Source organism: Archocentrus centrarchus, chromosome 13 (genome assembly GCF_007364275.1).
Source record: "Archocentrus centrarchus isolate MPI-CPG fArcCen1 chromosome 13, fArcCen1, whole genome shotgun sequence".
Taxonomy (NCBI): Eukaryota; Metazoa; Chordata; class Actinopteri; order Cichliformes; family Cichlidae; genus Archocentrus; species Archocentrus centrarchus.
The window spans coordinates 1,039,594-1,066,109 of record NC_044358.1 but is presented as its reverse complement, the minus strand read 5'-3'; the positions used below and the strand labels follow the sequence as shown (position 1 = coordinate 1,066,109).

Below are 26,516 nucleotides of genomic sequence, written 5' to 3'. Positions count from 1 at the left end.
TTAAATGGGGTTCGCGCCTGGTTTAATTCACCTTCAGTTACATTAGATTAAAACAAAATGATACATTCTTATTTTCTTTATCATATATATATATTTATGTAATTCACCTAAAGACAAAATGAAAACTTTTAAAACAACACCGGTCCATTTATTGCACACCATCAGTTCACAAAAATATTTTGGGCACTTTTGCGTTTCAACAAACAGCAGCATTTCATTATAAAAAAGGTGGTCTGAATACACACACCAAACACGACAGATGAAAGCATGACACACACATGGAGAATAGAAAACTTTTTTTTTTTTTCCTTTCAATTTTGAAATTGTGCAACTAGAGTTAATAGGTCCATTTACTAAGGCTAGCCTCTTAAATGCACAACATCATACAGTGTTGTAAAGGGCAGAACAGCAAGACCCCTTTGCTAAATAAAATGGACCACTTTGAATGATTATCTCTTTCTTTTAATATGTGCAAGTACTGATTGCCATGGCAAATCCCCAATAAGAGAGAGAACATTTGGTCCTAGAGGAAAAAGCTTGGTTTGTACCCAGATAAAAAGGGCAAATGGCACAACATTTAAAAAGGGACTGAATGGATGGCACAGGGTTACACATTTCTCTTTAAGACAGCTCTGATTGGATTACAATGATCGGGCCCTCATCACAGCAATATTCAAATTCACATTTATAATCAATCTTGTTGTGTGAGCTCTTTCATCCTGTTGGGGTCATCCTAAATGTGAGCTGTTTGTACTTCTTTTTGTTGTTTTTTTGGGGGGTGGGGGGTGGTGGAGACAAAATGAAACTAAACAAGAAACCCAATCACAGTCAGTAGCATTCAACTCACAGATTATCACCACAGGTGTCATTATCTTCTCAAAGTACAAGCACAACAAAGTCCAAATACAGAATTACAAACTTGTTGGCACAATGCAGGTAACAGGAGCTGCAGCTCTGACCCCAAAATCAACATTTAAAAAAGTGAAGTTAGTAACATCAAGAACTGCCAGCATGGTTATCATTTCGAATGATTCAACTCACAGTATTTGCATTCACACGTTAGCAGACTCTGAATACGTCAAAACAACATTATCACATTAACACCCAACAGCCTCCTGATCTATTCAGACTGAAGATTGGCCATCACAGATGACTGTCATCCTCTTTTTGGGTCACTTCCTGCTTCCCAAGCTACACAGATACAGTAACTTTACACTCACTGAGCAGTTTATCAAACACATGCAAAGAGATATACCTACCACTGTGACCTAGCCATGAGTTTTAGACTCCACACTTTAAAGTCTCAACATTAGCATTTTTGACATCACCATGTTAATGATCATATTCAGATGAGAGGGTGGAGTGCTAAATGATCAGCTAACACTAGCAAACTTTGTTAGCAAGTTACATTCACACACGGATTCAACACACAGGCATCTGCTAATTAGTGCTTAAAAAAAAAAAAAAAAACTAGTAAAATACTAGACTCATCAAAAGTGAAACACAAACTTCTTAGACAGGCACCATGACATATTGGTCTGATAATTTCATTAAAATGGACCAAAAAAAAGGCACCAACAGGAAAAAAAAAACAAACAAAAAACAACAACAAAAAAACAACACTATCCATACTGTTGTTGTGAATCCTGTCGAGTCGGGCATTTTAAACATGTGACTCAATGGCCATAAGAGGAACTGCAGCTTTTGGCACTTCCACAATGGAGGTTAAACTAATTCATTATCTTTGCCATAAGTTCTGTTCTTACAAAGCTTATACAATGGTTATAATTCTACTTCATGTTTATTTCAGTGAACGTAGTGGATGATTTTACCCTTATGATGTATATTAGTGACAAGAATAAAAAATTATTAAAATTGTTAAGAAAAGAAGGAGAATTTATGGCAGAGCTGCTGTATTGATAGCATAAGTGTTCTCAGTAAATTGCTCAGTGAGTGATAATTGTAGTCAGGGAAACTTTCACAATGTAGTTTTTGAAACAACAAGAAAGAAAAAAAAAATCTGGTTGACCTCAAAGCCACATAGAGCTAAAAAAAATGACAATCATGTTGTACCTAAGTGTAACATTGCTCCAATAGTCATGCAATATCCTAAAACACCAGCAATGTACCTGTTGGGAAAACAGGCATTTGAAAGCCACATGAGATCAGTATCAACATCTATGAAACAAACTGACTTTAGAATCCAATGAACAGCCTTTTGGAAAGAAGGCTGGGATGAAATGCTACATTACCATATCACAGAGCCCATTTGGGAATAATACTGCAGTTGTCAGACAACCATGTGACTCAATTCTTTTCTCTTATTTATTTATTTTTTTTATCTTTTTGGCTGGATTTCAAAGTAAAAGTAAAATGTTCTACTGCTTGTTCTAATCCAAATTAATCTAAACTCCTAGAGCTGAGATATTTGGAGCTACAAAAAATGAACAGGAAAATCATATACTGCACAGATGGGTTTTGGTAATACTTTGCCAATATATTTCAAGTCATTTAAAAATGAAATGTACTGTGTTCATATTAATCAAAGAAATGCACATACGCACACCTGACATATCATTTCACAACACCCAACATTCACAGCATTCAAATAGTAAAACTACAGTACAAGCTATTGCAGTATAGATATTACATTTAACAGTTTGCCTATAGCGACGGCACTAAAGGAATAACACAGTCTCTGCCGATACAAACTAGCATTAGCACTACAAAGGAAATACAAAGATTTTTATTTCCAGAGCTCAGTTTGCAAAGACTTGATTTGTCACTGTTGGCAAAGCAAAGACTTTTTCTTTCTCTACCTGTTACTTTGTTAAAATGGGAACTCTCAGGCACTTTCCAAAAGTAGAGCAAGGCTTGAATTTAACAGACGTCAAATTGGCTAAGACAGAAATGACTTCAGCTTGTGCTGCATTCACGTCATATGGGAAAAAAAACAACCTTACTACTTTAAATGACTCTTAAAAATACTTTTTACTTGCATTTCTAGCAAGATGAACCCCAGACCTTCTGAAATCTTGTATCAACAGCCAAGTTTGGGAAATATAATATTTGAAAGAATACAAAAACAACTGGCATTTAGTTGCTGGATTTGGCTTGGTGTTCAACATGAACTCAAATAAGTGCATCTGTGTAGAGAAACACCACCAAGTCAGGAGAAGTCTTCAGAAAACTTCAATTGCAGTGTCTTGACAGTTCCACATGATGAGGTGTCGACGTGCACACAAGTCGTCCCTTTCAGTCGTCAATCATCTCAACAAATATTCCCATATGACATGACTGCAAAATAAGACGTAATGGGCAAGTAGAAGACTTGAATCACTTTATGGTAATGGAAGCCACCTCCTTGGCCTGAGCATGTTGCTGCTGCTGCTCCTGCTCTTCTTCAAACAGCTCTGGGGAACTGTCACCCACACTGTTGTCCATCTTGGTCTCCTCTGTCATGGCTGCCGTGTCATGGGCATCCATCTTGGGTGAGGCAGGGGCTTCCAGGGTATCGAGGGGCTCGGGTGACAGGAAGCCAGAGGAACTCTCACAATTCTGGGTGGAGGAGGAAACCTGGGAGATGACGGGCATCTGTACTGAGGAGGAGGACGAGGCAGGGGTGGCGGTGGAAGTGGAGGTGCTGCCTGGGTAGACCGGGTGATGTGGGGGCTCCTCCAACTCGTACTGCACTCCCAGCGCCTCCTCCTCCTCCTGTACCTGGCTCAGGTAGTCGGGCACGAGGAAATCACTGTGTGGACCAAGAGAACATGTTGAGTTCACTATCTTTTAATTTATTACCTGACAATAACTTTAGATGTGACTTTAACAAAGATACATTGGAAAATACTTCAATGGACACAAAATCTATTTACAATTGGTGTCAATACACAGTAAATATGTGATGTTAACATGTCTCCCCATTTCACGGTGATGAGGTCTTTGTTCCTGTGACTGCCAGCAGCACAGAAATGTACAGGTATGCCATGACATCTGGTACCTTCTCTCAAGAAGACCTGGAGGAACTTTAGAGCTCAGGTTTGGATATTTATATATTTTATCCTGACCATTAAAACTGAACCAATAGAGGAGATTCTCCAGTAAAAATTTACATCTAAAATTACATTTCAAACCCTGATTTATATACAATGAAATGCAACAAATGTTAACCAGGCAGAAGTTTGCAGCAAAGAGGAAATGATTCATTTATGAGGTGAGAAAGATAAAACTCATCTCCAATGAATTCTATTAATACTTTAGTTATTTTAATTAGGATATGTTCTGCTAATTTCCAGCCCCAAATTATTATCGGACTTGAGCAGCTTTATATGAGTCATAGTTCAAAATAATCCTTATTTATCTTCCTCTGCCTCAGTTCATCCTCTATCTGAAACAAGCTATTTTTCCCTTCACCCTCTCGCTAAAGCTAACTCTCTACTGATTGGCTTCTCTTCATAAGCAGAGGATTTGAAGAGAGGGTGGGTGGAGCTTCAGCCACAGCCAAGCTATACACCTGAAATGACCATATTACTAAAACTATAACATACAGAGCCAAGTATAAAAGACTGCCTGTAACTGAGAGTCTACAGAAGTCTGCAGCCTGAGCTTTAATGATTACCAGGACATACAGTACTGTGCAAGTGTCTTGAGCCACCCCCAGCCAGACTTGGTCATTTTAAAGTGGTCTTGAGCAATACTCTCCAAGGCTTTCAAAATTTTTTATTTAGACATTTTCTGCTTTTTTACTCATTTCCAGTCCAGTGCTTTTATCTGACAATTTTCAGAGCCAGTTAATCCAGTTAACGCTGTCCTTCATCATTCAAGCAATAAAAGGCACCTAACGTAAGGAATGAACCAGTGGTGTGTCTACAAATAACAGACAACTTGGCAAAGAACCAATTTGAAATTGTACCTTTAGGCACTTTGTTACTAACAGCCTGTCACAAAGACACAAAATTTGTTCCCATTTCTTTAGTTCAATCTATACAGAATGCCAAACATAACATAGCTTGACAGGCATAAAATTATATTTTTGCACCAACAAGATGATTCCCGAAGAGCTATTATCTGATAACATGGTGTGCAGTGCATCCTTAAAAAATTCAGAGTAAAGTGGAGAAGTCGGGGGCAAAAGAAGAAGTAGTAGGACTAAAAGCTATCTGCAGCAGATGAACAGCATCTGAAAGTCATGTGCTTAAGAAACAAGGGAAAAAAAATCCAGCAAAGACCTGATACAGGACCTGAAAGATACAGCTGTCCCTTTATTTGATCCATCTACTAATGGTCTCAGTGGAAGGGTGGCTCTCAAAAAGCCATTCTTAAAAAAAAGGGAACCAAGCGCTGATCTATGCAAATTACACTAGAATTTAACTGAAAATCAGTGCCAAATCAGGTGGGGGGTACAACAGCGAGTAGCTCTCTCATGGTTTGGGGCTACATTTCAGCCAGTGATGTTGGGGATTTTGTCAAAATTGATGGATTTATGAATGCAGAAAAAGCACCGTCAGATTTTAATCCATCATGCAACACCGTCTGAAAAGCATCTGATTGGCAACAGCTTTTTTCTTTAACATCACAATCATCCTGCCAATGCAGGGTCATACACATAATCATACAAATAATAAGGAAATAATTAATAGGTCTGCTCAAAAACTAAAACATACTTATAGTTTTTGCATCATCAGTGTTACAGATTTGTTATTTGTATTTGTTTTCCATGACAGCAAATTGAAAATGTCTGGACTGTTGGTCAATAATGTTTATTAGTTACAACCCTGCAGTCTTAGTAATCCTGTATTTTGATCAATTCATAGCTTTGTTTTATTGTAGTCACTCAAATGAAGGTGAGAAGGAACAGAAATTGAATCAGAAGTATTCACTGAGCTATCAACAAACGGCTGGCAGTCATTTATCCTTACTGAAAACACTGCCGTACCTGCAGCTGGTATTTATGGATTTCTGCCAGGGTGTGTACGCAGCTTTGGTGCATAGAGGGCAGGTCTAGAAAGGCATTAAAGAGTTTTAAAAAGACTTGTTACCAAAGCTACAGTAAGACATTACTGATTCTGTTTCTGCTATAAAATCTAGTGTAGCTGCACTGAAAATACCTTAAAGCGGAACTATAATGTCCAACTTCATATTTTTTCCAGTTACAGTTCAAAATAATCCTTCCTTATTTTAAAGTGTGTCATGTTGCAGCACTTCAGCCCCTCCACTTTTTGAAACCGACAGCTCCCTTCATCTCCCTCTCGGTAAACTTAAATGTGATTGGACCCCCCCCTCATAAACACTACATTTAAGCAGCAGGGGTGTGCCTGGAATTTACTGACATCATACTGAGCCAAAGAAAAAGCTGTCACAAACCAAGTGTTTAGGGAAGTCCAAAGCTTGAGGTTTTGGCTCCCAGGGTTTAATTGTACAAGTAGTGATGTCATTGTGCAGTATAAAGATGATAGAAAAAAGGAAAAGGTCATCTTAAATGTCACCACTATCCATAAAAAGCTAGCAAAAACAAGGAAACATTTTTAGACCATTTTTCTGTGATTACAGCATTTTTTACATTTTTATAACTAAAATGAAAAGAAATTTATGTACCATATCTTTGTGATGCACATCCTTTTCCCACTTTCGTCTGACACAGTCTTGTAGCTAGAATTTCTTTAGTATAATAATAACAGAACTGATTCAAATGTTTAAGGTTCTTTTTCTAAGTGTGGGATCTGTGGTTTTATCATTTATACGAGTGCCTGATCCAGGCTAACCATAACATGAGACTGCTGCAAAGAATACCTAAATTTAAGAGAGGATACAGAAAATCTTGCTGGTCCAAAATGATACTGAGCTCAGTTTTCATCACAGATTGTGGTATCCATGGATCTTCGTCAGAAGCTCTTTAAAATGTGTGAATGCCCTTGGTCCTGCAGCTTCACATGTACAGACTATCAAACAGAAGGAATCAGAGCTCAAAATCCAGAGTAAATAATTAAGGTTGAGTGTTACTGTCCTCTGTGGCATAGATGACTTTAGTCTGAACACCAGCAACTTAGAAAAAAACATACCTTTTTATGTGAAAACTGAGGAAGGGAGTTAAGAGTGTGACTGAACTGCAAGAGAATTTTCCACACTGTTATGATCTCAGACATAGACCTTCTACTATAAAACGCTTGAGGAGTCAATGGCCCTTTTAAGCACTCCCAACCTGAGAGGGCTTGAGTTGATTAAGAAGTGGAAAAGTCGGAGAACTAAATACACACTCAGAGACACTGTGTTCCAACTTTTGTGGGCTGAACTGTTGATGAAAACAAATAACCCCCTTGATTTGGTTAAAGCAGCAGAGATGACAAAATGATCAAAATTGTGTTTTTCAGGTATTCCATGACCACATACAATATCTGCTACAGTATGCTATGGTTTCTCAGGCATTCAGAATACTACTTTTGAGTTATAATTTTGGCAGTTAATCTATTTATTAAGGAAACTCAACTAGCTTGTTTTTGCACACTAGATATACCACTTTATCCTCTTACTTCTGGAATGTTGTCAGAGCCGAAACAAATTTGAGGTATTTGCAATTTCCTCTCAATGACGAATGTTAAAGGAATATTTTGACATTTTGGGAAATTGCTTTATTCCCTTTTTTTACTGACAGATGAGAAGCTCAATACCACTCATGTCTGTGCAATAAATGTGAAGCTACAACTAGCAACTGTTTGCTTAGCATAGAACACACTGATTTTACTGATCTAATTTACACTGAGCTCACCAAGGCTGCAAAGCAGAGCAGGGAATACCATCAAGCTTCAGTTCACACAGTATACGTGCTATTATTTACTAGTTTATTTTAAAAACCATTTCATCTACAAGCATATGCATCACTACAGTCACAAATAGATTTGAAATATATGAGAATGTTATTGAATCATTCCTTAAACATAAATATATACAAATTATCCTTCTCTGCTTTATGAGTAGTATTTTTTCAAGAATACTTCTTGGCTGGGACCAGTTACAAGGCACCCTCCAAGAACACAAAAGTCGAGAACACATCTTCCTGTAAAATTGCAAATAGTTCTTTTAAAACCAGTTATGTTTTCTCTAAATTTCATTGGTAAGTTTTAGAAGGGCTGTTTGGTGGCTGGTAGGTGGTCTGCACAGCACATTTCTATTGTACCGCCACACTTGGTTTGGAGCTAGATGGCCACAGCCCCTCTAGACATCTTTTCTTACATGCCAGAGAGCAAAACAAAAAGATAGGGTCAAGTATTATAACCAAGGTCTTAATGAGTATTCACATTTACGTCACAGACAGTGGTAATGATTTTTTCATTTATGTCACAATGACATCAAATAAGCCTTATTCCCAAAATGTAAAACTGTCTCAAACCAGTTAAAATTCCCCAGTAAATACAGATACTAACGACACACTTGATCTAAGCATTGAAATCAACTGCAATCATTTGAAAAACAATTCTACAAAGCCAAAGTCACGACAACGACTCTGTGAACTTCAGCTATTAAAAACTAAACTGAACTTTTTTTCTGATCCAGGTGAGATCTGAGTAAATAATGGGGGCGGCGCCCCCTGACTCCTCACCTGCTCTGGAAGTAGTTTGCTAGTTCGGATGCCTCATGGTTCAGACTCCTCAGGTGTACAATTAAATTGCCAGAGTTGGTGAACATGGCGCCGCACGTTTTGCACTCATAAATCCGCGGCTTGCGGATTATGTGTCGGGAGACCCTCATGTGGTGCTTATATTCACCGAAGGACGTGAATGTGGCGCTACAAATCTGGCACCGGAAACAGCGTTTACCTTCGTGCTTCAGCCGATGCATCTTTAGGGAGTAGGCCCGTGTGAACTTTTTCCCACAGCGGTCACACTGGAAAGGTTTAATGCCTGGAAGAAGGAGACAAAACCCATGCTTGCTGATCTGTACATTAGCATCACACAAGTGTTAGCATCCATGTTTGTGAGATGAAACATAAGGTTAATTTATACAAAAAGTCCCTGTTAATTATTCTTTTAAATCACTGCTTCCTTGAATACCTTCAAAATAAAGTCTCCTATCTTCACTGAGGTGTTTACAAGGTGCAGGAAAGTACAGCAATTTCTATCATTTAACCTTTTATTAAAATATCCATTAGTAACTTCAATACTAATGATGACTCTATTTAGAATTTTAATAACATTTTAAATCCAATTCCAACTGGTCATATACAAACATTTGTTAAATTCCATGTAATTTCTAAATAGCAAAAACAAAAATAAAATATGCAGCTGGTCAGTTAGCTCAACACCAAATGTGAACTAAAAATGGGAAAATTTGCTTTTTAAATGTCATTTTTCCAATTTTGGCTCCAAAGTATTATTTTTACTAATATAACATTACATTATGTAATGTTATATTATGTTAGGCCATATATTAAAAAAAAATGTGCAAGTAGGTTATAGTTACATTGTCAAGGATTATTTGATTACAGGTTGATACCAGTGATCACACCAGTGATCTGCTGGAGGTCATTTTGTAGCTCTGGCTCTGGCTCATCCTATTACTCTTCGCACAAAGGACCTTAAGGACCTTCTGCGGTCCTGTTCCTGTCCAGTTCTCCTAGAGTAATTGCCTATATCCTGGAATCTCATTCATGCTCTCAATATCCCAGAAGTTTAATTGACTTGGTACTATACTTTGATTTGTGTTCCTTTAATTTTTTTTGAACTGTATATAGCAATACCAATCAGTGAGAAGCCAACACTGGTCGGTGAATTCTGCCAACCAACATGTTAACTGGACTCTGCAGTATTTTTATCTTAGAATTTACATTAACAAAAAAAAAAAATGATTATGAAAAAATGGTAATTAACCTTATTGAATACAAACTAAACATAAAGACACCTTAAAAGAAAAACCCCACAAATTTTACACAAAGCGTGTTTCAAAGTGTGACAAAGCACTGCTACAAGTTGTATAAAATGAATGGATGAAGTCTGATAAATAACCTCAAATGATGTCATATTCATCTGTGCTGGTTGAGGCTGAAAACCTATGAAAAATGTGGTGGTGTGGAGTCAGTAAGTAGTGACAATATTTAAAACCTGTTTGCCATTAACACAGTCGTCAATGCCACTGAACTGATTACAGTACTCTCCAGAGGTTAATTTTACTATATTCAGTTAATATTTACTGCATTATAATAGTACTATACTACTATACCATCATAGCACTTACCATGACATTACACCACTACTTCGGGGTGGCTGTAGCTCAGGAGGTAGAGCAGGTCACCTATTGATCGGAAGGTCGGCGGTTCGATTCCTGGCTGCATGCCAATGTATCCTTGTGCAAGATACTTAACCCTAAGTTGCTCTCTGATGCAAGCGTTGGAGTGTGAGTGCTTTAGATAATAAAAGCACTTAGCTAATCATGGAAGTGCTTGTATGAATGGGGTAAATGGGTAAATGTAAACGTGTTGTATAAGCACTTTTAGTGCTCAGGCAGTAGAAAAGCGCTATATAAGAACTAGTCCATTTACCATTTGTACAGCGCAAACTGCCTTCAGAATATCATTTTTATTTAGTAGTGCTTAAATCCCTGCAATGATACTGTTTATATTACCTACCCTAGCAATGTCTAAAGCACTTGAGCAACACAATGGTAAACATCATGTATTCTTTTCATTATCCCCATTTCACCTACCGGAGTGTATGAGCATGTGCTGTTTTAGGTTTTGAATACGTGTAAATCGAACACCGCAGGTTGGACACTGAAAGGGCCGGTCAGGGCCATTGGTGCCAGGCCGTGCTGATGGGCTGATATAGAGGTGGTATGGATACTGAATGCCTTCCAACCTGAAACACAAAGAGACAATATATCAAAGTGGTAATCAAGCGACGATTGGAAAGGCAGTGTAACCACTCCACATGCACAAAAGCGGGAGAAGTGTGTGCATGAACAAGGATGTGTGTGCACTTATCAACCAAGTGTTTATTATAATAATGATAATATTAATTTAATGTATTAAGCATGCAAATTCAATGTCTATCAGCACAAAACCCTAAACAAAGTATATATGTGTTTATATGGATAGCTATGTCATGTGTAACAACCGATCAAACTGACCAATAAAGTAACTTTCCTGTATCCTTCTCACCTAATATTTCTTCCTTAATTACGTCATGTTTTCATTTGTATTAGAAATTTGCAACTATGTGATTACTGATGATAGTCACACGCGCCAGACTAAGTAACGTTTAACGCTAGCAGGTTTCCTGTTAAATGCCATGCTAGCATTTACAGAAAATTTATCACTCATTTGTAGCTCAAGGCTTTTACAATATACAATGACTATTCTTAATATTACAGTGCGTCATTTAAACATGACGTCTTAATTTATTATCTAACCAGGTGTGGCTCAGACGCTCAGTCATGAGATCCATGTCTATATGTTCTTTGTTACTTTATGATTGGTTCACAGCAAGTTTGAACAAATCATGATACCTCTCATCATCTTCTGCATGTCCTCCAGCATTAGAAGTGCTCTGCATTGACGGTAAGCCCTCTGACACGCCCTCATCCATTGACCCTGGGAAGAAGAAGGAAAAAAATTACTCATGCTAGCTGTCTACTGAATTTCTGACAAGAGAATAAAGCCTAAAGCATGACATCTTGAACAGGGTTAGACTAATATACTTTAGCTCTTTGAAGGCTAATCCCCTGTTTTAGGATTGATGCTGCAGGATAACAAAGCACTGTGCTATTCAACTGTTTAGGAAAAAATGATGAATGTTTCCATTTTCTTCTTTTTATTTATGGAAAGGCAGAAAAGCCTTTCAAGTAGAAATTGGACCACTGGACAATAAAACTTTCCACTGAGACCAATACAAATAAAAGTCCTGGGGGTGGGAAGGCAACTCTGGGAGCAGGATGAGGCAGGTTTGACTGCACATTTTTACAAGCAGCACTGTCTTAACTGGGTCAGGACACGGCCTTACTATAACAGTGAATACCACTGTAACAAATGCACGCCGACATGTACTTAAAGTGTATTTTTTAACCAAATATAATCAATGTACATATAAATCAACTATTAAACATGCAGACAGACTACAAATAAGGAAGGAGAATGACACTCACCTATGGAGGAGGACTGTGGACTGATAAGCAGTTCCTCCTGGACCTGTTCGCTCCCTGGCACCGTCTGCTGGTCACTCAGTGAGCTCTGAGAGGCACTGACTGGCTGTGATGATGCTTCTTGGACCTCTTCATCACTGAGACGCTCCACCTTCACCCTTATGTCTTCCTCCTCTGCTGCCACTGGTGAAGACACTGTCTTTGAGCTCTCGCACGTTAGGAAGTCACTGAGCCTACGGCCAACCACTACCTCTGAGGTCCCCGGGGTGCCCTGCTCTAAACAACGAGGGCTCTCCGGGAGCTTTGATTTGTCTGAGTGAAACCTCCGGTCAATACCAAATGGGAACGTCCAGGGGAAGGCCAGGGAGGACTCCACAGGCTGGGCTGTGCTGTCTGAGAACGAGGGCGATGGGTTGGGAATCTGAGGGGAGGTGGTGACCATCTGTGTAGTGCATTTGAGTGGACTCTCAGGGGACGCCATTGAGACGAAGCTTTTGCGTTTCCTTCGTGATTCGCGGCATATGGGAACGTTTCTTTCCATCACACTGCAGTCAGAAGATACCGGTGACACACTGCCATCCAGTGGCGTCAGGGCACAGTTTGACGAAGCACTCTCTGGTGCTGATTCGTGAGGTTTATCTGCTCCCATGTTGTTGTTGTTATTATTGTTACCCGGACTCCACAGAATACTTGATTTCATGAACTCCGAACACGTGCTAGCCACAGCAAACATCTGCATGTAACTTGCAGCCGCCAGGACATCGATGATATTCTCTGTGCTGATGGAAAGGGTAGATGTGTAGGCGTATTCCAGCAGGGGAGCAAAACCACTAACCGTCACATGGTGAAGGTCCAATACAAACTTGTCCTCCTCCTCTGGCCGGCCCACCAGTTTGGAACGGAAGAATTCACTGCAGCAGGCCAGAACCACTTTGTGGGCCAGGAAGAGCTTGTCTTGGACTCGGATGGTGACATCACATAAGTGACCCTCATTACGCAAAGCGTTGAGCTTCTCAAGCATCTCCTGGCTGTGTGAGGTTGAGCTGTGGGTGAAGGTTTTCACCCCCATATTGGAATCCCTTTTTATACCGTGTAAAGGATATGTGTCCTGTAGAGAGAGAGAAAAAAATTAATAAATACTTCAGTTTGCAAAAGGGAAGCGTTACCGCAGGAGTCCTGTTTCCTTCCTTGGGAAAGGAAAAAGAAACAGATCACAGTTAATGAATATATTTTTACTAAGCTCTAACATATATTCTTGTGTGTTAATTTAAGACCTTTTTAAAACCTCAATAATTCAAAATTAACACAAAACACTATGAAAGTTATATATTGTAAACACTGAGAAAATTATATATTGTACTTGGTAACCTAACCAGTTATAAATACTTGTTAGGTGTACAATTTTACAACAGTGCAATAAACCCTGAAATACACTAATCAAAGATTTTTATTGCCACAGTTACATGAATGTCTTTGGATTTTAGACTGTTGAGCATGCAAAACAAGGAATTTGGTAAATGGACTGATACTTATACAGCACTGTTCTGAATAATAACAACAGCACTTAAAGCGTTTTTTTGTCAGATGATGCTGTGAGACAGGCAGGGCCGGACCCAAACAAAGGATGCGGAAGATGGAACTTAACTCAGACAACTTTAATTATGAGTTTCAAAAACATGAAAAATGCAAAAGCCCAAAACTAAGGTCCACAATACAAAAACCTTGGATAACAAAATGAAAATAACGGTCAATAGAAAAAACTGATACAACTTGAGGGAGACACTGACAACAATGCAACAAAGAACTGAGAAGAACTGAGAGTATAAATACACACAAGGTAATTAGGGAGCATGGAGACAGCAGGGAAGAGCAGGTGAACCAAAGGAGATTACTGAATGCAAGGCAAGAGGAACAAAGGACTGTCAAAATAAAACAGGAAGTGACCAAACATGATACAAACACAGACTTGACACAACACGGGGAAGCACGTACACAGAGGAAATATCAAAACACTGAGATCCAGACTACGACACATGAACTGGACACAGATGCAACTAAACGGGGATGACAGACACCAGAAACAGAACGCAGAAGACCAAACACAGGAGGGAGGAATACTGATGGCGAACTGGCTAAGCAAATGAAAACATGATCAAAATATACTTAACAGCTTAACAGGAGCCTATACAAGATATAACATAAACACTAAGTGAACCAAGAACCCATAACACACTTAAAAAACAAAACTCAAAGTCCAAAAACTCAGAACATTTTTTTTTTTTTTTTAACTACAGGTCTCATTCACCCAATTACACACAAACATTCATACAGTGCTTCTTACTCGCACTCTGATGAATGCATCAGGGGAAACTCTCAGCCCCGTATCTTTCCCAAGGACACCGATATGCAGACTGGAGGAGCCAGGGATCGAACCACCGATCTCCAGAGCCAAAGCCATCCCACAATTTGTCAGTTTGATTTGTGGTTTTCATTTATTACTATCCAAGATTTCTGCCAGTTAACTGCAAACTTCATGGATCTAAAATGAACCCCTGCTTTGTCTAAATATCTGACAATTTTTTACTTACAAGTTAACTGGAAGTCAATTACGATTTTGACTATTATAAAAAGAAAATACGAGTGACAAACGTATTACCTTTCTTGCACTCATTTTTGAAACAAAGCTCCTGTTCATTATAATTTTTACAGCTCATCCTTAAAAACTCAAAATAAACCACTGTTTAGTTCAGCTCCAGACAAGATGGCTGAAACAGATAGTTAAGGACTATCTAGAAGTAGTAAAACACTAATTTATGCAGTAAACTTGTGGCAGAATTATAAACAGTTGATTTTGGTCTCCGGATCAGTCAGGGTCTTTCACCTGGACTGTTTCTGTAGTGCGTGAAAATTTGCTGTCAGCTTCATTTCTCTGTTTTGCGCCCTGAGGCTGCTGTGCAGGTGTTCCAAGGCGTATGAGTTCACTGTCACCTGGGATTCACAGACATCCTGTGGTGGAGGTAGGTCTGCGAGGACTACTTATCCTTGCAAGACAGGCTTTACGATCAAAAGCACTTATTCAGGGCTTAACTCCTTTCTAGAAAAACTGTGATCACAATCCCCCTCCCGTCCCCTTTTCCCATGTGTTTGTTTTTCATTTCAATTAAATCTACAATTAATGAAAAACCATGTAAAAAGACAAATTTTAAGAGGTCAGTCAATGCATGGTGTCAGTTAAATTAATGCATAACTGTAACAAATAATCAAGATTACAATACTGAACAAAATAATCATCATTATTTTTCCATGATAGAGAAGTCTTGTCAATGTCAGTGTCAAATTTATTTATATAGCACATTTAAACAACCAAAGTGCTTCATAGGCAACCAAAAATAATATACACAGAAAACAAAACAACAAAAACAAACAAAAATCCAAACAAAATATAAAAGCTAAAAAAAAAAAAAAAAGAAAAAAAATTACAAAATGTCAAGATTTCGCTCAAATTAAAAGCCATAGAGTAGAAATGTGTCTTGAGCAAAGACTAGAAACTGTCCCGGCAGTTCAATATGAAATGATGAGGCATTCCACAGACTCTACACAACAATTGAAAAAGCTCGGTCACCTCTATTTGTAATTCTAGATCTAGGACTATTTAGAATAATCTGATCAGCGGACCTCAATGCTCTGACAGAACATGAATGAATAAGATCAGACAAATACAGAGGTGCCAGCCCATTTAAAATCATAAAAAAATCAATAAAATCTTAAAATTAATCCTAAAATTGACAGGAAGCCAATGAAGTGAAGCTTAAACTGAAGTAATATGCACACACTTTCTCGTCCCTGTTAAAAGTCGAGCAGCAGCATTTTGGACCAATTAAAGCTGATGAAGAGATGACTGTAGTAAACCTACATACAAAGAATTACAGTAATCCAGTCTTGTCATAACAAGAGCATGTATGACTTTTTCAAAGTTATGATAAGAAAGACGGGGCTTTGCTTTAGCCAACAATCTCAACTGGAAAAAATTGTTTTTAACCACAGAACTAATATGTCTTATCAAAATTAAAGGAGTTATCCATGATCACACCAAGATTTTTAACAGATTGATGGATGCATGACCCTAGGTGGCCAAGAGAGGTAGCATATTCCTTCAATTGTTCAGCAAAACCAAACATAACAATCTCTGTTTTGCTTTCATTAAGATGAAGAAACTTCATGTTTAACCAATTCTTCAAGTCATTAGAACAGTTTAACAAAATCTGCAATGAATTGGGAGCATTAGATTTCATAGGAAAATAAATCTGAATGTCATCAGCAAAGTAGTGAAAGGAGAGCTTATACTTTTGTCTGTACAATATCTAAAAATTGACCCCAGGGGTAAAATATATAAAGAGAACAGTAATGGGCCCAAAATAGATCCTTGAAGCACACCACGGGGAAGTGAGGCTACAGAAGAAAAATATTCCATATTTTATCCCATATTTAGAGAGAAACCTCTGCCACGCAGAGAAAATTTAAACCAATCAACACACTGTTCAAGACGAGACAGAAGAATTGAATGGCTGACAGTGTCAAAAGCTGCTATTAAATCTAAAAATACTAACATAGCAGGATTTCCTAAATTGACAGCTAGGAGAAAATCATTAAGAACTCTTAAAAGGGCAGTTTCAGGACTATGGCGAGACTTAAAACCAGATTAAAATTTTTCATAAATGTCAAATTCAGCTAAAAAGGTTTGTAGTTGGTTAACAACAACTTTTTCCAAGACCTTAGATTAAAAAAGGGAGCTTAGAGATGGGCTGAAAAAGTGAGGACAAATGGATCTAAATTCTTTTTTAAGAGCATGTTTAAAAGAAGTTGGAAAAACACCTGAACTGACAGAAGTGTTGACCGGAGTTAAATCACTAGATCCAAAGGTGCTAATTAAATAAAGGAGCAGGGATACTGTCGAAAGCAATTTCCAGGATGAAGTTGCTTGACTATGTCTTTTAAATAAGCAAATATAATTGGCTCAAACTCATCAAAAACAGCAAGATGTAAACGGGATATTAAGGTGTCAACAACAGGTGTGGAATGCATAAGACCAGAAATTTTATAGGTTAAAAAAAACTTGAGGAAGTTTTTGCACAGCATATTAAATGATGGCACTCGATCAGTGGTCATAGGGTTAATACGAGAATTAAAAACCCTAAAGAGAACTTGAGGCCTATGACTACTAATAGCAATGTGATTGGATAAGAATGCAGACTTTGCCTTCTTTATAACATTGATAAATAAAAAAATGTGTACCAAAGAATTTCATAGAGACTTAGAATTTGTCCCTTTTCCATTTTCTCTTTGCTTGTCTGCAGTTACTTCTGAGAGCATGAATATTCTCATTCAGCCAAGGTTCAAAAAACATGCTTTAGAGTGTTTCTTTCTCAAAGGAGCAACACAATCAAGGATCTCATGAGAAGTGCAGTCAAATATAATGGATAATTCCTCAACAACATATATAAAACATACATGTATATTAAAATCACCAACAGGTAAGAAATGGTCATATTTCAGTGCAATTCCGGTGACTAAATGTATAAAATGCTGAACAAAGTCTGTGTTAAATATTGGAGGAGGATGCACAGTCATAGAATGATTTGCCTCAAAAAGCTGCAGCTCAAAGCTGGCACAGCTATCAAACGGTACCTCACAGCAGTGGAAGGAGAATCTAAAAATTGAAGCTAGCCCCCCCTTTTACCGGTTGGCCGTACGAGAGCTGACAAAGTCACAACAGGGAGGAAGAAGTTCTGAAAACAGCACAGTCTCACCATCATGAATCCAGGTTTCCACTGGAAACATAACATCCAATTGGTGTGATGTGAAGAAGTCATTTCAAAATAACTGTGTGTGAGATAACAATGCCAGGGTTCTATCCAGAAAAAAATTTCAGCCCGGCACAGGCTAAGTAGCATTAGCAAGCCAATGCTAAATGCCGTGCCAACTTGCTAAATCCGTGACGTGAACAGTTGGATAATATTTTGCATGTAATATTCTGTGATAACGTTTGGTCCTATGGGTCACGGAAAGCACCTGAATCTGATAGGACCATCTGATTTGATGACAACAGGGAGCGTGGATCCCTCTAGTCTGTGTTACACTGCTCTAAAATAAGATGCAAGGAGTGTGCAAGGTGCGCACCCGCTTGCTAATTGCAATGATAGTTACAGCAAACCAGCGAAATTCTCAGCACGGCTCGAGTCGACCTCAGCATGGCGCAGCGCCGTGCAATCAACCACTGGCTAGAACCCTGAATGCTGTGCATGTAACATTCAACTTATGACATTTTCACAAACTAATTGAATTGGCTCAGACTTTAAATACACTATCTCCAAAATAATACCAAGAAACAAGGCTTATAAGATATCTGAAGAACTAATTTTTCTTGATTTTAATTCTAGATGTTTTTACTGATATGCGGAACCCCGACAGATTACATAATTATTGTTTAAATCAACGTCAGTGTGTCAAATGATTACAAAACAAAAAAAATCCAGGTCTATCTGTCAGAGACTCGGGTGTGGAATCACTGATTAACAATCAAAAGTACAGAAACAAAATGAGCGGTCAAATATCATTCTGCAAAACACCAGGTCCAATGCAGAGATTTTTTTTTTGGGGAAGGGGGGGGGTTCAAGTGCTCTGTGTGTACAAGGCAGTGGGTAAAGGTAGAGAGAGAATCAAAGGTGCTTTCTGAGGGGAAGGTAGGGCAAGGGGGGATGAAAGCAGACAACGGTAGAGAATGGGGAGGACAAAATGCCAAGTTATGTAACAACAATCAAAGCAGATGCGCAGCGATGCGAGCCAGACCCATGCGGAGGCCAGCGCACTACAGGGCGTTCAAGCAGCTGTCTGCGAGACATGTGGATTCTCTGAGGCATGAGATTTTCCATCAAACAAAAGCTCAAGTGAAGGGGCTCTCACAGGGAGAGTGCACTTTCCTTCACACAGCCAGACCAAAGGAAAATACTCTTGGGCTATCTTGGCCCAGTAAAGGCAAAGTGAATTATAGAATTGGGCTGCGGTGGTGCAACAGGAGTCTGAACCAGCAAACAGTGCATATTAGAAAAAGAGCTTTATTTCCACCATCTCCTGTCAGAAAATTATTCAGCTAAATATTTCCTCTAACTTGTTATAAGGAATGTTCTTTAAAGTGTGTGAAACTGAGAGGGCAAAGAGACATTTCATAATAAAAAGGAAATATTACACAAATACTTATTTTAAAAGCAGATGCATGTAATTATTCTAATCATGGAGTTCCACCTGTTGTACACCATGAGTACATCAGGGAGTTGGCCACAAATGATCATATGCTTAGTGAGTACCTCAGGCAGCAGAAACCAGAGAAAGAAGAGGAGCAAGAACAGGAGCCATCATGGAAGGACAGGCCCCTCCATGGCATGTACCACCGGCAGATAGAACAAGTGGCTGATATCAAAAAAATCCTACCAATGGCTGGACAAAGCTGGGCTGAAAGACAGCACAGAGGCACGAATCATAGCAGCACAGGAACAAGCTCTAATCACATGAGATTGATAGAGGCTGGGGTCTACCACACCAGGCAAAACCCCAGGTGCAGGCTGTACAGAGATGCCCCTGAGACGATCCAGCACATAACAGCAGGTTGCAAGATGCTAGCAGGCAGGGGATACAAGGAACACCATAGCCAAGTGCCTAGGATAGTGTACAGGAACATCTGTGTTGAATGGCCCGGAAGTCCCGAGGTAAAAATGGGAAACAACCCCAAGGATGGCTGAAAATGACTGAGCTAAGATCCTGTGGGACTTCCCGATACAGACGGACAAACTGGTGATGGCTAACAAACCAGATATAGTAGTGGTGGACAAGCAGAGGCAGAAGGCCATAGTGATAGATGTAGCAATACCAAGCGACAGAGAAGAAGAAACATGAGAAGCTTGATAAATATTAAGGGCCAGGAGAAGAACTAGAGAGGATGTGGAAGGTGACGGTAACAGTGCAGGGTTCTAGCCAGCGGTTGATCGCCCAGCGCTGTGCCTTGCTGAGGTGCCGTTGCGCTGGGCTGTAAAAATTTTCTGGCTAGAACCCTGCAGTGGTTCCTGTGGTAATCAGAACACTTGGGGCAATAGTAAATGGACTAGTTCTTATATAGAACTTTTCTACTTTAACTGAGCACTCGAAGCACTTATACAACAACAACATTTACCCATTCACATCCATTCATACAAGCACTTCCAACTGAATCTAAGATAAGTGCTTTTACTTTCCAACATTCACACACATTCATACTCCAACGCTTGCATCGGAGAGCAATAAAAAGGCCCATCAACTTGGGGTTCAGTATCTTGCCCAAGGATACTTTGGCATGCAGGCCGGAGCAGCCAAGAATCAAACCACCAACCTTCCAATTAGTAGGTGACCTGCTCTACCTCCTGAGCCACAGCCACCCTGCAAATAACTCTCAAACTGGGAGAGTGGCTTCAGCAGATTCCAATAACAACATCTAAGATCTCTGTCCAGAAGAGTGCAGCCCTAGGAATAGCTTAAGCCACGTTTCCATACAGAACGACTTGGCACGGGTCGACTCACTCAACACAACTCGCCACTGTTGTTTTGTTTTTCCATTACAAATGAGGACCACCACAGTGTGGGTGGAGTTGATATAGCAGCACGGGCAGTAGTCTCGAGGTAATTTGTATGGCACTCAAAACACAACACAACAATAGATGAGATAGAGGCAAGTAAACAGCTAATGACAGTTTAATATCACCATCATGCATAAGTCCCTGTACAATATTTTAATGGATAAAGGTTAACATTGTTAAGTATAACCCTATACCACCGAACACGTCATAATCGGCTCAGTGTACTTCAAAAGTGCCGCCGTTCGCGGACTTATGACAACAATTACCATAATAAAACCACAGTAATGCCCTATGTTGGTTGTGAAGTGCAGCTTTCAGCACTAACTTGGATCCCTATTAAATCTAGAATTAAAAGTTCATTTTCTCACAAATACCTTTATGGTCTGACCCATCATATCTTAAAAACCTCTACAGCAGTGATTCTCATGGGTGGCACGCACCACTTGTCAGGCACAGGGTCATAACAGTTGGGGGCGCAAGCAACAAGGGAGAAAAGTTATGTAGAACTAATGTTTAACATTAGAATAATTTTCACAATGGAACAAATAAATTCACTTCAGTTACATTAGTACAGCAACTAGTGAGAAATCTAGCAAGTTTCTCCAGCGACTTTTGAAGCCGCAAAACCTGAAATCGTCCACCATCACTGTGTTTTGTGTACATAGAGCTGCCATACCACATCACCATGGGGCATCCCTTTCCAGCCAAGGGGGACTCCCCCACACCCCTTTAGGGACTTTTGAGACAGCCACCAGCACAGCTTAAGTTATTAAGGTATTGAGGTAGTGTGTGAAAATATTTCTTCCTGCAAAGTGGGGAATGATGAAAGAAGAACGACTGCTCTATAGTATCCCAACAGAGCACTTCGCTCTCAGACTGCAGTTCCTAGGGTTTCTAGAAGTCGAATGTGAAGCAGAGCCTTCAGCTATCAGGCTCTTCTCCTGTGGAACCAGCATCCAGTTTGGATTCACAAAACAGACCCCAAGATAGACCTGTGATTGACAAGTCATTACCCAATAAGCAAGTAGAAAATGCCACAGCTAATCTTCCTTTTTGAAACACAGTATGACCAAGATTTACAAAACCGATTTAATGTTTTATTTAGTATGGCCCAAAATGGGTGACTAAGACAATGAACACAGCAGCAAAGTGTTTAAAGTGTTTTAAAGTTAACTTAGATCAGTGCTTATCAATTATTTTCTGTTATGCCGCCCCTAGGAAGAAGAAAACCTTTTGGTTTATATGCCATTGCTGTTTATTTAGGAGCATTTGGACCAAGATATGACATCAGACTTAAATACCGGACTACTTACTGCGCACACTCTGACAATGAGAGTGCCACTGCCACCTACTGTTGTGGATGTGCAATTACACTTTATTCTAGTACGGCAAAAAAAAAAAGCATGTTCACCCCCCCCCCCCCCCCCCCCCCCCCCCCCCCCGGTAGCGCACTGCGCCCGCCCCTCTATTTGAGAAGCACTGACTTAGATACGCTACTTTTGGCTGGTCCCTTGTTCACAATGGATCACCACAACAGGTTTCTCTGCATGCTTGATTTGGCAGATTTTTTTTTTAAACACCAGATGCCCTTGACACAACCCCAAAGGGATGTGTGTCTCCTCTTGTGATAAAACCAGGGATCTCTCACTTGTTAGGCAAGTTTGTAAACCACTACACACTTTAAAGTTAATTTGGATCAGTGGTTCTCAAATTTTTTCCATCATTCCCCACTTTTCAGAAAAATATTTTCACGCCCCACCTCAATACCTTAGTAACTTGTGTTTTTGTGCTGGCGGCGGCCTCAAAATTTGCTAAATGGAGAGGGAGGGGGGGCTTAGTGCTGTGGTACCGGAGCTCTAAATACACAAAACACAGTGACGATGGAGGATTTCGGCTTTCACCCCAAGTCAACAGAAAAACTCGCTAGATTTTGTTGCCAGTCGCTGTGCTAATGGAACCGAGGTGAATTTCTTTGCTCCGCCATAAAAATTATTCCGATGTTTAACGTTAGACTTTTCTCCCAGGTGGCTTGTGCCACACCTGGTGGACGCGCTGCACACTTTTTTGAGAATCACTGATTTAGGTAATGCTGCAAAATTAAAAAAAAAAAAAAAAAAACTTGTTGAATAGCCCACAAGGACTTTGCTCTTACTTCCTTCGCTGTTAACCTTCAATACTGGGTTTAACACTCAGAAAGTGATAAATTACATTTAAATACGAATTCTTTAAGAAAAATGTATAACAGCTTCTTAAAAGTGAGTATGGTTCTTTCTTTGTAAACTTAACATCTCGGTTTTGTTTTAATGCCAAGCCAATACTGGGTACAAACACTGAAGCTTGCAGGCAACTGATTAAACAGTAACTATATAACTAATTCACAAAAATGTTTATGGTGGCGATATGGTCGCGGAAGCGTGGCCTCCAGCCTGCACCTGTACTCATTACATCACGTACAACCTAAGTGAACACAAGTGCAAGACTTGAACACACAGCAAAAAGCTTAGGGTGTGAAAGAAAACAAGCAGCAGAAAGGCAGGCGCCTGCGTCTCTCTGTGTGTGAAGCTTGGTATCAAGTGGGCAAGATGCTCCACAAATATGACTGCAACAATCACAGTTTAGCAAACACTAGCTAACAGTGTCAAACTGGTGCATCGAGTCTGCCAGGAGGGGATTTGGATTTTCAAAATAAAAGCCAACTAAACGCGGCAGTTCATTTGAAACGAACGGTTACTCTGGGGCATGTTAATTGTTAGAATTATCGATGTCGTTCAATATTTACCGTGTCAGATGGTAAATGATTTTTGTTACTTTTATATATTATTATAATGCAAAATACATTATTATTATATTCATATGTTGGTCACAGCTACGTAACTGTTAGACATGTGGTGTTCTTTGAGAATCTGAAGTTTGTGAACTGTACTGCAGTGTAAGTATTCATCAAATACTGCCACAGCAATATACAAAATAAAAGAACATTTTCAATATAGTTAATTTATTTTGAATCGGACTCTGCCGCGTTTCCGTTTTGAGCGCAGATGTGCCTCTGCACTTTGACGCAGCTGCTCCACGGGAGCTAACTGCTACTAGCCACCAAGCTAGCGATAGCTGACACAACACGGCGCTATTGATTGGTTCGTTTGCCCTTATCAATGGAGAGATAGCAAAATAATCAGACAAGAGTACACGCAAAACGGTTAGTGTTATCAGACACACCGTACGAAAGGAGTTTACCTTCTCGGGTGAGGCCTGTGATAACGGCCGGGCCTCGAGTTGCAAACAGCTCAGCTGACAAAGCAGTCGGAGACAGCGGTGTGCCCTGCCGCTCTTCTCCGCTCCCTTCACATTCCTCGTTCTTCAGGCAGTTGTCAGCCTGCCAGCCGCCAAAAGTCGCACTTTAATTAACGCTCACATGAATTCACATTACAACAGGTTGGTGTTAAAAGTTGTCGAGGTTCTGTTTTTATTCCTTTGTGCTCCCCGCTGTCCTTTCTGCGCTGTATTTGTACCCCCACAATGCAACGCGCATCTCCTACTGTACTGTACACTACTGGAAGAAACAGGAAGTCTAACATTCAACAATATGTGCACACCTCAGGGGCAGTTTAGGGGTCTCCACTATTTATATTCATCTGTGAAGTTTATATGGCCTCTATGGAGCTATATATGTGCATGTGCAAATCTGTATTTTCTTGTTTTGTTTTTGTATTATCACATGAATATTTTTTAATGTAATTTGATCATCTTTTATTTCCAGTCTATGATTGTGACTTTTGGAAATTATCATCTAACCAAGCTCAATCCTTTTAACACAGCAACATTCTATGTCATTTGCGTTACAGTTTTTTTTAGTCATAAAAGCAAATACAGGCATTGTGTGATGCCTATTTGCTGTAGCTGTCTTTTTTTTTTTAATGTAGTGCAGTACAGGAGCTCCTTTTCACCATGTACACCTCAGTCTTCCAGGTCACACCACCTAGAGAAATACTCTTGACAATTCTGCAGTGGTTGGATATAGTAGTGATGGGGAAGGGGAGGAGTACAGAGCACTAAAAAAACAAATTTTTGTTTTTTTAGTGCTTTTTTGATTACCAGAGAGATGGTAATCGACTTCAGAAGGAAGAGAATGGCTGCACTATCCATGTATATGCTGGGACAGGATGTTAATGTGGTGGAGGAGTTCATCAACAACAGGTTGAACTGGAAGACCAACAAAGAGGCTGTATTCATAAAGGGAATGAGCAGGCTCTGTTTCCTCTGTTGTGGGAGGCTGTGGCTCAGGAGATAGAGCAGGTTTTCTACTGATCAGAAAACTGATGGTTCGATCCCTGGCTGCTCCAGTCTGCATATCCTTGGGCAAGAGACTGAACCCCAAGTTGCTCTCCGAAGTGTCTGGATGCTATATAAAAAAATGCTTAGATGTAGAAAAACATGCTTATATGAGTGGGTGAATGAAGACATGCTGTATAAAGTGTTTGAGTGCTCAGGTAGAGTAGAAAAGAGCTATATAGGAACCAGTCTATTCACCATAAGGAAGCTGAGATCCTTTGTTGCGTGCAGCAAAATGAGGGATCTTCTATCAGTCAGTTGTGATGAGTGCAGTGTACTTTGCTGTGGTCTGCTGAGAGCTGGTGAAGAACACTGGAGCATCAGCACTGTGGTGAAGACCTCATGGATAATCCCGATTACCCTCTGCGCCACTTAGGCACTGGAGCACCTTCTGTAACAGATTGATTCAGCTTCTCTGCCACAAAGACAGATACAGAATATCTCATACCCTCTGTAATGTACAGCTGTGTTCAAAATAATAGCAGTCCAACATGACTAACCAGATCAATCAATATTTTTGGTAGAAATCATATTACTACATGGCAAAAAATTTACCAGTAGGTGTAGTAGAGTCATAGAAAGCCAACAGGCCCAACATTAATGAGATGCATGCTCCTGAATCTGTGTAACTGGATAATTAATTAAAAGGGGCATATTAAAAAAAACAGCAGTATAGAGTCCAATCAGTGAGGTCATTCATTCTGTGAAAAAACAGGTGTCAATCAGGTGGCCCTTATTTAAGGATGAAGCCAACACATGTTGTACATGCATTTCTCATTGAAAACCTGAGAAAAATGGGCCGTTCCAGACATTGTTCAAAAGAACAGCGTTCTTTGATTAAAATGTTGATTGGAGAGGGGAAAACATATAAAGAAGTGCAGAAAACAACAGGCTGCTCAGCTAAAATGATCTCCAATGCTCTAAAATGGAAAGCAAAGCCAAAGAGACGTGGACGAAAATGGAAAACTACCATTCAAATGGATTGAAGAATACCCAGGATGGCAAAGACTCAGCCAATGATCAGCTCCAGGGTGATCAGAGACAGTCTGATGTTACCTGTGACAATTAGAAGACACCTGTGTGAAGCTAATCTGCTGGCAAGAAGCCCCCATAAAGTCCCACTGTGGAAAAAAAAGGCATGTGCTGAAGAGGTGGCAGTTTGCCAAAGAACACATCGACTGGCCTGTAGAGAAATGTAGAAACATTTTGTGGACTGATGAAAGCAAGATTGTTCTTTTTGGGTCCAAGGGCCCCAGACAGTTTGTCAGACGACCCCTAAACACTGAATTCAAGCCACAGTACACAGTGAAGCATGGTGGTGCAAGCATCATGATATGGGGATGTTTCTCTTACTATGGTGTCGGGCCTATTTATCACATACCAGGGATCATGGATCAGTTT

At 39.6% G+C, this 26,516-nt stretch overlaps 1 protein-coding gene across 2 annotated transcripts; it reads right to left on the bottom strand.

Annotated features, from left to right (window-relative positions):
* zbtb44 (zinc finger and BTB domain containing 44) lies at positions 1–24,296 on the bottom strand. Of its 2 annotated transcripts, none has more exons than XM_030744122.1 (6): positions 24,021–24,296; positions 12,130–13,234; positions 11,494–11,578; positions 10,693–10,844; positions 8,594–8,894; positions 1–3,751 (listed from the first exon to the last, which is right to left on the bottom strand). In XM_030744122.1, exons 2-6 carry the CDS (start codon positions 13,193–13,195, stop codon positions 3,337–3,339), a joined length of 2,019 nt encoding a protein of 672 aa, XP_030599982.1. In that variant the 5' UTR covers positions 13,196–13,234; positions 24,021–24,296; the 3' UTR covers positions 1–3,336. The 2 variants fall into 2 exon arrangements, with proteins under 2 accessions (XP_030599982.1, XP_030599983.1); XM_030744123.1 differs by having other exon boundaries at positions 3,593–3,751; positions 8,811–8,894.
* Between the last annotated feature and the right edge of the window lie 2,220 nt (positions 24,297–26,516).